The sequence below is a fragment of the Pinus tabuliformis genome, chromosome 1_1 (assembly GCF_031772625.1).
Source record: "Pinus tabuliformis cultivar Carrire ecotype Pingquan chromosome 1_1, CPIR1, whole genome shotgun sequence".
Classification (NCBI taxonomy): Eukaryota; Viridiplantae; Streptophyta; class Pinopsida; order Pinales; family Pinaceae; genus Pinus; species Pinus tabuliformis.
This window is the reverse complement of record NC_142297.1, coordinates 702,946,647-702,962,996: the sequence shown is the minus strand read 5'-3', so window position 1 is coordinate 702,962,996 and position 16,350 is coordinate 702,946,647. Positions and strand designations below refer to the sequence as shown.

Sequence of the window (16,350 nt, the reverse complement as noted above, 5' to 3'; positions counted from 1 at the left end):
CACGACCGTATGGATAGTTGTAGCAGCATAAGTGCAACAAACTATTGAGCTCACAACCTATCACTGCCAATTGCCCAAAAAAGGAAATGGAAAGGGGCAGTTCGTCATCTACTTTGGAGAGCCTCACCATAATATATTTTACCCAACTTCCTGCATATTGTAGTGGCTAAGTGATTTAACAACTATGTTTTTTTTAATCTTTTTGTTATGTCATTGTAATGGAGGAGAAAAACATGATAATCAAATATTCTCATGGTTTTATCTTGATTTTATGATCAATTTGAAAGATTGAATATTCTATATATACCTTGCTCTACTCGAGCAGGGATAGTAGTAGAGAAAAAGGAAGTAACTTAAGAAATATTATTTTAACTGTGACTATTATTAATGGGATGCTTGTTGATTCATGTGTTTGTAATGTGTTGCTAATATAAGCATTCTATGGCAAGTTTAATCAATGCCTCACCTAAGGAGGTAGGGCACCCTCCTTAGTCAAGTAATTAATCTATTTTAGTTAGGGTAATTTATAATTTCAATAACATCTTATTTTATATGATTATGTACCTTGCTTCCTAACTTCTTGTAACTCGTTTATCATTTTCTCTATTCTCTTAGTTACTAGTTCTTCTAAGACTCGTTAAGTTGTTTACTTTATCTTCTAGAATTTCGTGTGTTGATAGACTTAAGCAGAGATCCATGATGCTTTCCAAATTCTACAGTGTCAACCTTGATTCATCATTTTAAGTAGATAACATATCTTGCAGTGTTTTCTCAATTCATGAATATTTCAATTGCAATGTTTATGAATGATTAGTTAGCTTGATCAAGTCACCTATTTATTTTTCTTCCTATGTGCTTCCTAATTCTAGAAGAGTGATTTATTTCCTTCATGTTATTTTACTTTCCAACAAAGATTTAATTACCTTTCTGTAATAGTGTTGTAGTTAGTATTTCAATTCCTACAAGTTTCAACTATTATATTTCAATTTGTGAAAGTGTGAAGCATGATATTTCAAATTCTGAAATAGGAGCCTTTCAGTTTATTAAAAGTGTGATTAAGTGACTTGAGAAACAACATTAAAACACCCAAAAATACCTTATTTAATTAATACTATAATCACATTGGCACTTAATAGATTGTATTAGTATATATGGTTCATGATCTTTCACAAGTTCCATACAAATACTTGTTTGACAATTAAATGTACAACTTCTTAGTTATCTACTAAGTAATCAGGAGATAGTTGAAAGGCCCTTAACCCAAAATTATTGCCATATTGTTAACATTTTTGGTTTACTCTTATACACTATGCCCCTACCTATTCCTAAAGTAATGCCATCAAATCCACTGGTCCTTTACAAAACTAATCAGGTAGAATGTGGCCTTTATGAGAGTTTTAAAATCCTCCCACTTAGTCACTAAAGGATCCCCCTCTATCCTCGATGATTTTGTGTGGCTTTCCCACAAGGTCAAGGCATGGCCCTCTAGTTTCAGATGAGAAAACGATCTTTTTTTCTCTTCCTCTATGTAGTGAATACTAAAAGAAAACTCTAAGTACCACAACTATTGTTTTAACTTGAAAAAATCAATATAATTTTGATATGGCTTGATTTCAACCTTTGCTTTCATCTTGAATAAGGAATTTGAATGCTTCATTGGACTCAAACTAAGTTGTTCTCTTTTATGTTCGTTCTTAGACTTCTTTAATGATTCTTCCTAATCCACCAATTTGTTGAAAATGCAAAAAGAAAAGTTTGAATTTTTTTTTTCCTGAATTAAACTAAGGAAATTCTAAATTCCATATCAACATATATCTTGGATGAGTTAAATGAGGTGACATGGTTGTTATCACTTAGTTATATTAGTTAATTCTATTTAGGGACATGCATCTAGTTGTGTGCAATGGGTTCCTAAATTTTAGGAGCCTAGGTTCATTTAATTTCAGTCGTAGCAATTTAATTCAATTAAATTGAGTTATGGTTAGTTAAACTAGTTTTAACTGTTGGAGGAACTAGTGGAATTACAAGTTGTGGAAGTGGAACTTCATCCACACTCATTTATTAACTAGATAACTGATAAATAAGTCTAATATAGCTCATGCATGCATGAAAATAATTCGAATTATCCAGTTGAGATGGAGATTCTAAGGAAATGTACTATCATTCATAACATATTCCAATGTGTAGAGATGGTGCATGAAGTCAGAGGAGGGACCTAGAATAATTGCACAATCAAGATGAAGGAATTTCATAACTAATAAGGGCTTAATTCCCATATGAACATCACAAGGAATTAGGAGCTTGGAGGGCTTGAAAATTGGCTAAGTATTAGCTATGTTCAGTCAATCAAGCAGATTATAGAAGATACAGGTGAGGTTGAGCTCAAGCTTGAGCAATGCATATTGTATTCATTTTCATTCTTTGATTAGTCAAATATAGACAATAAGGGGTTTTGAGGAGATTATTTCCTCTAGATAAATATGTGTGTCTGTTTTTTTAACCTTGGTGCATGTTAATGTTTTTTGTTCTCGATCATGATTTTACTTCCGTAGATCAGTAGAATAGCTTATGGTCTTGTGATTTAGAAAATTTAATAAGCATCTTTGAATATACACATTAATTTCCTCATGGTATCAGAGCATGATCCAAATTAGAATCAATCCTTAAAGTCCTCATGTACAATGACCATGGAAGAACTAATGATCCATTAGGAGATAGAGTTATGGAGCCGTAATTTAGGGCATATACAAAAGACCTTGTGTGCAAACTTCTTAATGGAGCTAGAAGGTTGCTAGTGGGAAGATCAACAAACCAATTTTTGGTGACACAAAAAGGAGTTGTGATCATTAATATTGGTAGACAGAGGAGCAGCAATATTTCCCACGGGGAGATCGAAACCCAAAGGGATTCTAGTTTTAGAGGGAGCGGCCCTATGGAATCTAGTACTTCATGTTATTTTTTCATAGGGCTCCATTGTTCTTTGCTTTGATAATTTCATTTCTTCATTAATACATTAAGTTCACCACATATAATCATTACATTATTCATATCTACACCATTATTCATCAACATATGCAAATATATAGAAATAACAACATCATCATCATTAATGCAATGAAACATTAAGGAAAAATAGAAGAAAATCATGCAAACACATAGGGATACCAGGATTCGTTCAAGACTAGGGCAAAACCCACTATGGGGAAACCCTTGCAAATATTCTTCTTCTTAGATCATCATCAAATAATTTAGAAAAAAGAGAGTATAATGATCCATAAATTTATCGATGCAACAAAACAACTATGATATCCATGAAATAAATCTAATCATGCTTATAATCAAAACCCTCATTCTGATGGTTGTGATGTGTTGTCACTAACTGTAGTCAACTGCTAGATATTGTTGTCATTGTGTTGAACATTTCTTTCACTGAGTGGAATCTTTGGAATACTGAAATCCCATCTTTGAGTCCTGGACACAGGGAGGAGGGTTGTGTAAGCATCTATAACAATCTTGGATGCTCTTTATGAATGTATGTCAACATCTATGGTAACCCAGATGCTTCCTAGACCATTTTGTTCGTCCATCTAGGGACCAACTAACCAGATGTGATTAACAGCCTCAAACGCTCTCTTTTAGTTACTGTGCATGCATCCAAGACTGCTTGGACGCTCTCAGGACCACCTTGTGTTAGCGTCTAGGGACTGCACCTCTAAATCTTCATCTAAAACCCACGACGCTCTCATAGGATTTTGTTCCATCATTGAGGGCTCTCTGGACATTTTCTTGACCACTATGTGTTAGTTTCTAAGGACTAAAATGTCTAGTTCTGTGCCAGTGTCTACTAATCAGAAAACTCTAGATCGATGCAAGCATCATCCCTTAGATTTCAGACCCTTGTGTGAACTTTCCTTCGACAGACCTGTGTGAAACAAGACAATAAGAGAAGAGAATATGGATTGATCAATGTGTCTAAATGAGATTGGGGTATCTTCTATTTATAGGATTTCATGAGGGTCCACTTCAGGTTGAGGACAACCCGTCCAATTTAACATGTGCTTAGGGCCAACGAAACCCAATATACATGACTAAATAAATAAATTCAAAAACCAAATTTCACTTGTCCAAACAAAGTGACATTTAGGTCGATTTTGGTCCTCTAAAAATATGAATATAATTCAACCATCATCTCATTTATCTAAGATGTCCAAGGTGAAATTTGACCACAGTTGCAAAAATTAACACTCCCTCTAAACTAGGGAGAAATCAAACTACCAATATCTATCCATCGATCAATATGCCATTCTTGTGTCTTCAAGTGTCATGACTTATCATACCTAATCATCTCTATCATGTAATCATCATGTGATGACCACCTCAACTATCTCATCATCACAAATCATCATTGTACATCTCGATCTATCCCTTGCTTACTCCTGCTTATTTCTTGATTGTTCCTACTCATATGTTGAACATTCTTGAATCTATAAGAAGAAGAATTTGTTACTGGAGGGGAGATTAAGTTACCATCCTCTATCCATCAGGTTGCTACCTGGAATCTCTTCCAGTGGGATAATATCATCAATCATCATCAAAGAGCATATCATCAAGGATCACATATCAAACTGTAACCACATCAGGGAGCACGTCTCGACCTAGAATCTCATGGGGAAGGTATACATCTAAAACCCCATATCTAGAAATAGGATATCCAAACACAAAAGAGAGCACATCTCGACCCTGGGATCTCATCAGGGAGCTCAATCTCCACTTGGGATCACATAGATTTATCTCAACCCGTCATATTGCCTACTAATTTTTCCATCGATGAACCTGAATAGTCATGTGGTATACACCTGAATCAGAATTGACTTGGGTTTTACACCCCAAGTACACTCTTAACTCGTTGGCCAAACGAGAAGCGGTATTCCCAACAAGCCCATCTTGTGTTTATGAACCCAACTATGGTATACTCTGGAAACACCAAGTAGGGGATCAACATTCTCCAACCCTATGAAGAAAAGTGAGAAGCATTTCCAACCCTATGGGTAATAGATAAGGGGCATACCCTATTGTCCATAGTTCCCTCAACCCCATGAGCCCTCCATCTCAATTCATCACCCTGGGAGCTTAGATAGGGATGAAGAGTTGGCTCAGTGTCCTCAATTAGCATTGATCTCATCATACTCATATTTGGTATTAGCTTATATCAATAGCAATTGTTTCCTATATATATAGGACATCAAATGAAATATCATGTTAGAACATAAATAATCATATAAATCACAAAACAATACCATAATCGTCCTCCCTCCTAAGGAGGTGTCAACCAAAATCCTGAGCCTGTTTTGAACAACTAAAATGTCTCAATATATGAGAGTATCTCAGTCCCAACTATAGATATGGGATTTTCTACCAATTAGATATCACACTATGTCATCACAATGTATCCATTTCATATCCAGATGACGCTCAAACAACTCTCTAAGGAGATTCTTCATCCTGTCTCACAACAAGTCATGCTAGCAACATCGTACTCATCCTCAACCGTATTATGGACCTCTCGTCCAGGATATCATGGTAGATATCATACTAAAGAATAATTAAAATGTGCTTAACAAAACTCCCTATAAACAACAATACATTCATTTAGTCACATATTATAGGAGAAATATCTTAGCCTCAAAAATAGAATATCTCAAGTAGATATTTCAAAGGATGCTCAGTGTAAACTCTACGTTAATGAAGCAACTCACTCATGAATTTAAAATAGAAAATAGAAAACCAATGCTTTAATCAAAATAGAAAATCAATGCTTTAATCAACAGTTGCATACCATTTCAATTTCCACAAAATGTTAGAACTTCAAATCAGAGTATACAAGGATTTCTATTTTCATTATTAAAAAACATTTTCCAATAACTTTGCAATTTAGAATTTATTTCCAAAATTCCAGAAATTGACTCATCATGCCATGATATATCATTTCGATCTTTAGAATCTATATCCCTCTAATTCATATCATCATAGGCTCATCTCCTATCAAGAGTAGACCATCAGGATATAAAACCAAAACTATAATGAAAATCAAAGCTATAGCTTGGAACTCATCATCCTGAATTCATCAGATAAGTGTCAAATATAGACATATCTGGATCGGGGAGCTTGCTTCATGAAATTCTCTAAGCATAATGCCTTGCTAAGCCAACATAATCAAACTTACATAAATCAATGTTGTACCATCACATCAAAAAAGTTAGCTTATCAAAGTTTAGAAGTAAGATCAGAACCGTTATCAAAGTCATCAACATCGCAGTATCAATTCTTTTAACCAGGAGAGAGGTGGAGCTCAGAACACATATTTAATTCATTTATTCATCATGCCAACTAGTCATAAACCATGCATTCGCAATCCGAATTTTATCAATTCATTCTGATAATCATAATACAAGTCATTTATGTCACTAGGTGAAAATGCATACACCAAGGATGAGTCAAGTAGGTTCCATGTTCATGTTGAATCAAAACTATCAATAACTCAACACTTATGCTAGGAATGAGTAGGCTAATTTATGAAAACCCACATAAGTCATTGTTCCCACATAGCATAGATATCATGGAAAATCAATAATCATTAGATCAAATCATTAGACATCAAGTCAATTCCAAATTTCTATCGTAGAGAGATTTATAGTCAAAACATATTGTAGTTATCAATTCAAACTTCCAAGTTATTGTCAAATATCATGGCACAACACTAAATATTTCTCATCTATATCAATCATCCAAATCATGCCAACCTCTTATAGCACAAACATAGTGACATATCTATATATATGTCTCGGTCCCCTGCAAACACAAGTTTAGTCTGCATGTTCTTGTTATGGAAAACATTCAAGATTTTCCTACTTCCAAATTTTGTTATATATGCAACACAACTATGGAACTAACATCTTACAGGTGACCATCATGATTTCAAGAAAGATACTTCATTTTATGTGATAAAAAATTTAACCCATCAACTTCAAAAATCAGATTACAATGGCATAATATGTCAGAGACACCTTGATTCAAAGTTTGGACAACTTCATAAAGATTCAGATGATGGTTAACTGTAGTGAAACCCTTAGATGCTCCCTTCAAGTTACCATGGGTGTGTCTCTAGATACCTGAACGCTAACTGGGCCTCAGCATGCATGCGTTTAGGGATGAGATTTCCTAGTTTAGTGCCTGTGCCTAGAGAAGAAACCCTAATTTATGTACAAGCTTCAGATCTAATACTTTGTTGTAGATCAGTTATGTCATATGAACATAAATCATACTTCAACGATATAGAATTTAAATGGTAATAATAGTAAGATTCTTGAAAAGAGATTCTCCCTCTGATTGGGAATCTATGTCATCAACCTATCTCTACTAGAGTCAAGTAATAACAAATCTGGTATATCATAAACATATATCTATCATGGTTATGACATCAATCTTTCATCAATGGTTAGACTCAAAGAAAAATATAGATGCAACATCATATCTCAGAGATTATGAACACAATAACACTTTCTATCAAATCAGTTCATCAAGTTAGGGTATTTAGCTTTACTATATTCCATCAAGATATGACCACAGGAAGTAAGAGATCTAGAATATCAATCTCATAGTTATACCTCTAACATCAAGGCTACTATTCTTATCATGATCAATGAGATTAAGTTAGGTCATTCAATAAAACCTTACCAAAACAACAAGAGTGCCAATCTCTCTTTCCATATGCTTTCATCATGCATATCAAAATCATTCTCAACAGAGTCATATATAGGAGTCAATAAGCTACCCTTCTATATAAAATCCATCATGACAAGTGTTGAAGCACAAAATTGTCTCTTTTTTACCACCTTCTAATGAAAACTTGACTAAACTAGGGGGGGGTTGCGGTGAGTCAATTTAGTATATTCATGGACATTAAAATTATTTTCCTTAATCTCATTAATTGAAACATTGCATGAGAAACTTAACAAATAATGGCCATCATATTGAATATGTGAACAACAAGTAATAAGCTAATGAAAACATCACATCAACACATGATAACAACACATATTGACACCAAATATATGTGGAAACCCATAAAGGGAGAAAACCACAAATTTTTAATTGTTGTGTTGTAAAGACAAGCTCCTACGCCTTATTACATCTGGTTTTCTATAGGTTCCAACCTGCAGAAGGCCACTACCTCAATTTTCTACAAGCTGCAACATGTAAGGAAGTTCCAACTTGTAGGTTTTAACCCCATACAGAAATTACCTTCATACGAATTCTAAAACATAGAAAATAAACAATGTGAAATCATAACACATATACACAGAGATTTTCCGTTGGATCGCAAAACTGGGACTACCAGCTTGATTTTTCATTATGTTCCTTTCAAAGTTATAATACATATTTATACATGCCGAAACATCCAATACCATGGACCAAAAACCATCGCGTCCAATACCATATACCAAAAAACCATCGCGTCCAAAAAACATGTGCAAAAATCATGCACAAAACCATAGGTCGGTCCGACCAACCTAACATAGGGTCCAAAATAAAAATTTTCCAGGGCGCTGCCCCGGATCCCATAAAGTCAGGCTACGGGTACCCCTCAAACTCCCTGTTAACTACGTAGAAAGAATATAACACAACCCAACACAACTCCCATATGTTTTCTGTAGCGTACAACCCATAGGAGGATCCTACCTTAACCAACTCCAAATGGGTATTTATCAAGCCACAACTTGAAAGGAGACTACCATCCGCCGATGCAAACAAGAAATAACAATGTCTTTCTTTACTTGTTCATAAATTCTTCATATTTCTATCTTCATTTCTGCATCTTCTTCCCTTCAAATCTGCTTCACATCAGTTTCATAAGTGCCAGGTAACTAATTCATAATAGCTCAATAAGATCCCTCACATTCTCCCATTCTTTAACCTCTTCACGCCTTCCAAAATTACATATTTTATAAAGATAGTTTGTTGGTTTCTTGTATCCCACTTAGGAACATGAAGTGAATAGTATTGACTCTTTGCCTTCCACTCATTCGTTTCCAATCTTGAATATTAAAACACACACAAAAAATATCCATCCAATATTAATTGCAGCCACATGTGATGATTAAATGTATCAACCTAATGTTAACATCAAATAACAATATTTATCATTAATTCATCACAACAATCTTTGCAACATCTATGCCTTTGCCTTGGATTCTTGCCTTTGCATCAAAACAATTCAGCTAGATCAACAGTTTTACATCACAATAAATTATTCAATTTAGCAATCTTTGCAACATTATCAAACATTTCAATGTATCACAACTCCTCCTCCTCCTTCTGCTCCTTTTCATTTTTTTGCTACGTGCTTATCCTTGCATTGTTACTACTCCTTGCCTTGATCTTCTCCTTTGCTTGTTGCAACTTTTCCATCAATGACAATATTTCCAACAATCTCCCCCTTTCATTCTGAGAAGTGTCTTCCTTCCTGTGATTACCTCCCCCTTTGACATCAATGGCAAGGTGGTTACAAATGTATTTTAGCCTATAAAATAGTCCTCATTGTAGGTGTCAGTATTGCATTAATGCTCTATAACCTGCAATGTATTGTTTTATATAAATAATGTTGACATTATCGTTAAATGAATGATACTCCAAATAGCTTATTAGGGCTCCTCCATATTGAATAAATGCCACTCCAAGGTGAATGTTGCTCTATATGACATAAACATTGTAAAAGTGGTGCAAAATATTGTTGTGACAGCACCCTGAACAAGAATATTGTTAAGAAAACACTTTGTAAAGAAAACATGGTATGAATTATAAATGCATTATATTGAGGATTGCTTGATATTACAAAAATATAGCATATTTAATACCACGTGATAATATTAAAGCCATTTAAAAGAAACACATTAAAGCAAGAATAAGACTCTCTTGAATGATGATTTAAACCAATAATTCATATTTTCTTATAGAGTCTTGAATACCAACCATAAGGAATCAACAAAGGCTTCAACACCCTCGAACAATCCTATTGAACAATCCTATTGAATGTGTGTTTGAGATGTTGGCTTGTAGCAATTTCAAAAGCTCGAGTCCAATACATTCTCAGTGTAATCCGATATGCGCTCCAATCACTGCATACCAATATGCTCCTATGTTCTTTATTAATACACTGAATTCTACTTATATGTTGTGTATAATATGTTGGGTTTACCATGAATGCTATGAACTCATATGTACTCTCCATCACAGTGCATACGCTACTCTCCATGTTGTATTAACCAGCACGTTGTGGAAGAACTGTTTGGTTGTTGAAATTAAATGCGGAAATGAGTGCTTGGTTACTAGATTCAGCAACGAGAAGCCTCGTTACCAGCTGCAACGATGAAAAGATTCTTACTTCTGTTCACTGCACATAGCCTTTCCATCGAGCATGCAAATATTCTTTTCCCATATAACGTTGTTGCTCCTGTAGATATAAATAGAAAAGGCCCAAAGGGTTCCGGATAAACAATTTTAGCAATATAGTTACAAAGGCGGGGAGAGGCGATCACATGCTTCGAGGCACTAAAAACCCAAGTATTTGACACTTCGTTTACCACCCGGGATTGAATCACTAGAAGTTTTCAACGACTAGGAAGTAGTTGATGAAGCAAAAAGTAGGAGAAAGGCCGCAACGAAAAGACATAACTTCACCATTGATAATCGGGGGGGATTTCCTGTATTTTCAATCTGGTCAATCAGAGGTCACATCTCTGCACCGAAAGGAAAGATTTTATCTTCAGAATTGGATTTTTCTTGATTGCCGAGGATACTCTTGGTTAGCTACCATGGAAAATGTCCTGAATATAAAGGAATATTAAGGAATCAGACTAACATCGAAAATAAAGATTTGATCTTCAGAATTGGATTTTTCTTGAGTACCAACCATACCATTGGTTAGTTACCATAAAACATGGCCTGAGTTTAAGTGGATTGCTGATTCCCCAATATTAGTGGAATCAGATGGACATGGGCGCAGTGAAAAAATTCACCCCACCATGTCTGTCCGATTCAATTAACAACTTAAAGATGCCCACAAACATGGAGGGATATAACCAGAATAACCATTGTGGAATTTCTGATCAAAATTCAAAGTTTCAGTCAAAGTTTCAGTCAATGATGGAGATTTTTCTTGTTCATAACCTCATTTAATATATTGTCGTTCACTGTTCCAACACCAACTCCATTACGAAATATTCAATACGGTTGATGAAAGTTGTAAGTCATGCAATGTTGAATTTTTCAGAGTCATGGATTCCGCATCTTTCATTAGTCCATATACATGCAAAAATTATACTTCATTCGTTGTTCTTTTTGTATGATACATAACATTCCTTGGATAACTCATCATAATATCAAAGTATATATAAGAGAAATATAACAGAGGAAGACAGACAATTCGGGGTATTTTCTGCAGCCGTGCAAGACAGATTTGACTATGTAGGAGGAAAAACAACCATGGTCTGTTCGTCTGATATAATAGTTCGCTGTCAACCCAGGTATATGGTTTCAGCAAGGGCTTGCATGAAACTTGTACTAGCAAGTTTTACTGCTGGAGTTATTGAGGGATTTATGTTGACTGAACCTTTTGTATTTTTCATTTTCATTAAAAAACATAAGGCTAACGATGCAATATCGATGCATACAAACACATATCAACCAGTCCAAATATTTTTCCTACCACGTTATATAACGCTGATACCAGATATCGCTGAGACCATATGTTGTGATCATAGAAGTCGAATCGTACAATAACCAATGTTGAGGCATAGGAATACGATTCAATATGTTCTTGTTGGCACTATGATTCTTATATGGCTCTATGATACAAGTGTTGTAATTGATGGCAACTCACTCAAGTGGATAAGCTCTGCTCTCAAAATGATGGAAATTAAAAGGTTCGCAGGTGAATGGTTCAAAAGGTGCGGACCCACAGGTTCGATGTCCAGGAAGTGCGGTCATACCCGAAGGTTATCCGTTCAGAAGGTGCGGTCCCACAGTTCACTCACTTCAAGGGCTCACGTGGGGTTTCTTATGTTTGGCCCGTGGTATTTAGCCCGTCGTTCTTGATCCTATGGTTTTGGCCCGTGGTATAGGATCTAAAGTATTGAACCCCGGTTTGGATCCCTTGTATTGGTTCTTGATGGTTTTGTCCCAAGGTGTGAATAAGGGCTTGTCTATAAATAGGGAAGGAGATCACTTCGCCAAGGCATCTTTGCAATTTGAACATCTGAAGATCTGAAATATTGGGTTATCAATGTTAAAAGGTTGATCTAAATCAAAGTAAATTTGAAGGTGAATCTATTAAGTCATGATCTCTCGGGTGCATGATCTGGAGGGTTGTTAATTCGGTTCAAATCAAATGTTCGTAGGCGATTCACAGTGCAGATGCGGAGGTTCGTAGTCCAGTGAAAAGTGAAGCTGCGGAGGTTCGTAGTCCAGGTGCGGAGGCACGCGGAAGCGCAAAAAGGCGCATGCGGAGGCACGCGGAGCGTAAAAAAGGTGCAATGCGAAGGTACATTAGAGGTACGCGGCGCAACTGAAGGCACAGTTGTGGGGGCACGCGAAGCGACAGAAGGCGCAGCTGCAGAGATACATTAGGGTACACGGCGCGACAGAAGGTGCAGGTGCGGAGGCACAGTAGAGGTACGCAGCAAGACGGAAGGCGAAGAGCGGAGGTACGCAGTGTAGCAGAAGGCACTCTGCGTGGATATGCAGAAAAACATAAGGCGCGGTGCGGAGCCACGCAGCGCAGATAAGGAAAAACTGCGGATCTGTCTTAAAACATTTGTTGATTATCTTTTATCTATTGCCGCAGAGTTCTCGGTTTATATTTCTGGTACTACCTTTCTGTTTACAACATTCTGAGAAGTTGGGTGATTCTTTTATTGATTGTATAAGGAGTTTGGGTGATTTGCATGTACTTGATGATTATTTGATCTTCTTGGATCCAATTTGAAAATTTATGAAAAGTGGTCCTTGAAAGAAAAGAAGTAGGGGGTTGTAGCTCCCTTCCATGAGAGACTGGAAAACGAGAGAGAGTTGTAGCTCTCTGCAGGTTGCAGCCTGCGTACTGGTAAAGCACTGCACCAGTACAAAATCATTGTAAAATGAGTTTCTAATTGAAAGAAGATAGAGACATATTGCACAAGGTGGTTTTCACCCACATTGGGTTTCCAACTTATATCTGGTGTTCTTTTGTCTGAATATCTGTTTTTCTTGTTCATGCTCATTATTTATGGTACTGACATACAAAGTAAACATCAATATTTGAAGAATAATTCAAAATATAAATAAGGAAGATATATTGAAAAAAAATTGCTAATACTGATTTACCCCCCTCTGAGTGTTATTTCCAATAGTTCTATGATGCCCAAAATGTTTAAGGCCTATTCTATTCGACCATGTTTATACACTAACCCAACCTTGCCACCACAACCTTGATTCAACATATTCAATTTTCAACATGTGGTTTGTAATTAGGCATGAAACCCTAATATCCAAGATATTCAAGAATCTTCTACGATTAGCCATTGGAAGATAACGACTCATACTTAACCATTGCAAAGGTTGAAGTGAATTTAATTCCAAGCCATCACTATAAATATAATAACCATATAATTCCATATCATTAATGCAATTCCAATAGATATCATCGCCAGCCATAGATCTCTTCCATTATGCTTCCTCGATCGTGGTCATATCCGGCTTCATCATTCACGCATATGAGAACATTAAACATTATATTAATCACCCTGTAATATGTTTTCCCTGTGGTAACATTGTCTTCTTGTAATATGATGATATTGTTGCACTGTATTGGTTATCAATTGCCACTGTTATTAATATAATGCGCCACTATAATATATATGCCAACAGCTCAAAAACTATCAACGCATCATGTAGTTGGGCCTTAAGGAGGAAAGGGTGAGTGCGTATGTGAGTGCCGGTAGTGAGAATGAATTGGTTCCTCGTACTGCATCTGATGACGAATCTGGAATTCCTGCGCCTGGATATGAGGAAACCAGGGATATGCTATGTGATACCAAGCGGTGGAAAACCGGTATTGACTATGGGAAAATAATTTCCATGAATGTATGCATTCTAACTGGTAACGGAATGAATGTCTGCATTCCAACCGGTAACGGACGAAGTCAGTTTCACGTACCAAATCCAGACCTAAGGCTTCTATCGACTTTACCTATGTTGAACTATTATGATGCATCCGGGTCGATAATTCGCTCTGCATCGTCTGACCGATCCTTTCGACCCCATTGTTAGTGAAGTGAAATCTATTTTTGGTGTTTCTTTCCCTTTTTTTTGTTTTTAGTAATTCAGGCGCGTGCCTCTACTAATAGTAGTAAGAATTCGATCGAAAGGTTTTGATCATGGATGGACGTAACCAATTTCAGGTACTTGGCAAAACTAGCAAATTCATCAAGTCGAGGGGAGTGGGAATGGTTCGAGTAGACCATGACAAGATTGAAACGTTCTAGTTGGTATTTCTGCTACACCATCAAAGTGCTCCTAGCCCTATCCCTGGAGTCAATAGTAGAAGGTTCATGATGTTGGAAATTTTTTCATGAAGAAAATACCTAAAACCAAATAAACAAGCACACAGAGGCAATGCCCTGTTTTACCTCCACAGGATCTTTTATGCAGGAAGACTTAAAAAAATTTCACTCAGAGAGACAGAGTATTTCACTACCATAAGAACATTCTATTCATTAAAATCTGATGCAAAGATTTACCACTGTAAAATCCTTTTTATATTCACTGGTGTGAAAAACAACTTACTGCTGTAATAAAAGGATTTACATAAGTTTACTGCTGTGAAAAACAAAATTACACAGGCTTACAAAATTTCAGGCTCCACCATTTCCTTTATCCACTACTTGTCCAAAACCACACATGGTTTTTCAGTTTTTACTGCATCTTCGTATTACAATGGTCCAGACAAAAACTTTACAACATATTTTGTGCACTGCTGTGCATTCACCCTCTGGTTCTTCACATTTTACACACTGCTATTTATTCACCCTCTGGTTCTTCACATTTTACACACTACTGTGTATTCACCCTCTGGTTCTTCACATTTTACACACTGCTGTGTGTTTTTCTTTTTACTGCACCCTCGTATATTTACGCTACTGTGAACACACCATATATCCTCCCATGTGCGATACATTATATAAAAAAAATCAACACTAAAACATATTACATACGATTTTGCATTTTTTTAATACATGTCGTAAAAAACATAGACTTGTATTAAAACGTGCCCATATCTTTTCATAAAAAAACTTACGAGCTCTATATAAAAACTTTAATATTCTACCTACCACTATGACATTTCATTAAGACGTATGGCCAACCAAAAGTTTAATCCATACAATGAATTGATTTGACGTTTGTTGGTATGCAGCTTCAATCGATCAACGGTGGAGAACACGCAACCAGATCGGACGATGGAGAGGATATCGGAAGGCAGATTTTCACCGAGCTTTAACTTCCGATGGGTTTTGTTTGCTGATGTCATGCGGGTGACACGCGTCGCCTCCAAATCGCATTGGAGCTCAACAATACGGAAACCACTTTTCATGGATGGCGGTGCGATATGATCCTGGCCGGTTTTATAGTTTTGTTCGATGGTTTTGGAGTAGTACGTGCGCGTTGAAATTAAATTTTCAACACTCCCCTTTAATTTCAACTGCTGGGCATTCGGTCATACCCAAACACTTCCTCAAAAATTCAAAGCTCTTCTGATCCAATGGCTTTGTCAAGATGTCTGCTACCTGTTCTTGAGTCCTACAATGTTCCAAGACAATTTCTCCATTGTTCACCAGTTCTCTGATGTAGTGAAACCTTGTATCAATGTGTTTCGTTCTTTTATGAAACACTGAATTCTTTGACAATGCAATAACAGAGCTATTGTCACAAAAGATCACTGTCGCTTTTTCCTGCTCTTGGCCTAAGCTTCTCAACATTCTTCTCATCCACACTGCTTGACATGCTGCTGCTGTAGCTGCCACATATTCAGCCTCTGCTGTAGACAATGCTACAATGGACTGCTTCTTAGAAGCCCATGAAATGGCTCCTGAACCCATATGAAAAACATAACCGGAAGTGCTCTTCCGATCATCTACACTTCCAGCCCAATCGCTATCAGTGTAACCAACCAAATCTGAATGTTCTGAGGCATGATATAGAATTCCAAACATTTTAGTGCCTTTGACATACCTCAAGATTCTCTTTGTTGCCTGCCAA

General features: G+C 36.3%; 1 protein-coding gene across 1 annotated transcript in view; it reads left to right on the top strand.

Annotated features, from left to right (window-relative positions):
• Positions 1-15,704, top strand: part of LOC149215450 (pectin acetylesterase 8-like) — a 59,638-nt gene extending 43,934 nt beyond the window's left edge. Inside the window, exons 13-14 of the mRNA XM_089389716.1 lie at positions 12,456-12,598; positions 15,509-15,704. Coding sequence (XP_089245842.1) covers positions 12,456-12,598; positions 15,509-15,704 — 339 coding nt within the window. The remainder of the gene's footprint in view (positions 1-12,455; positions 12,599-15,508) is intronic.
• Positions 15,705-16,350: the final 646 nt, after the last annotated feature.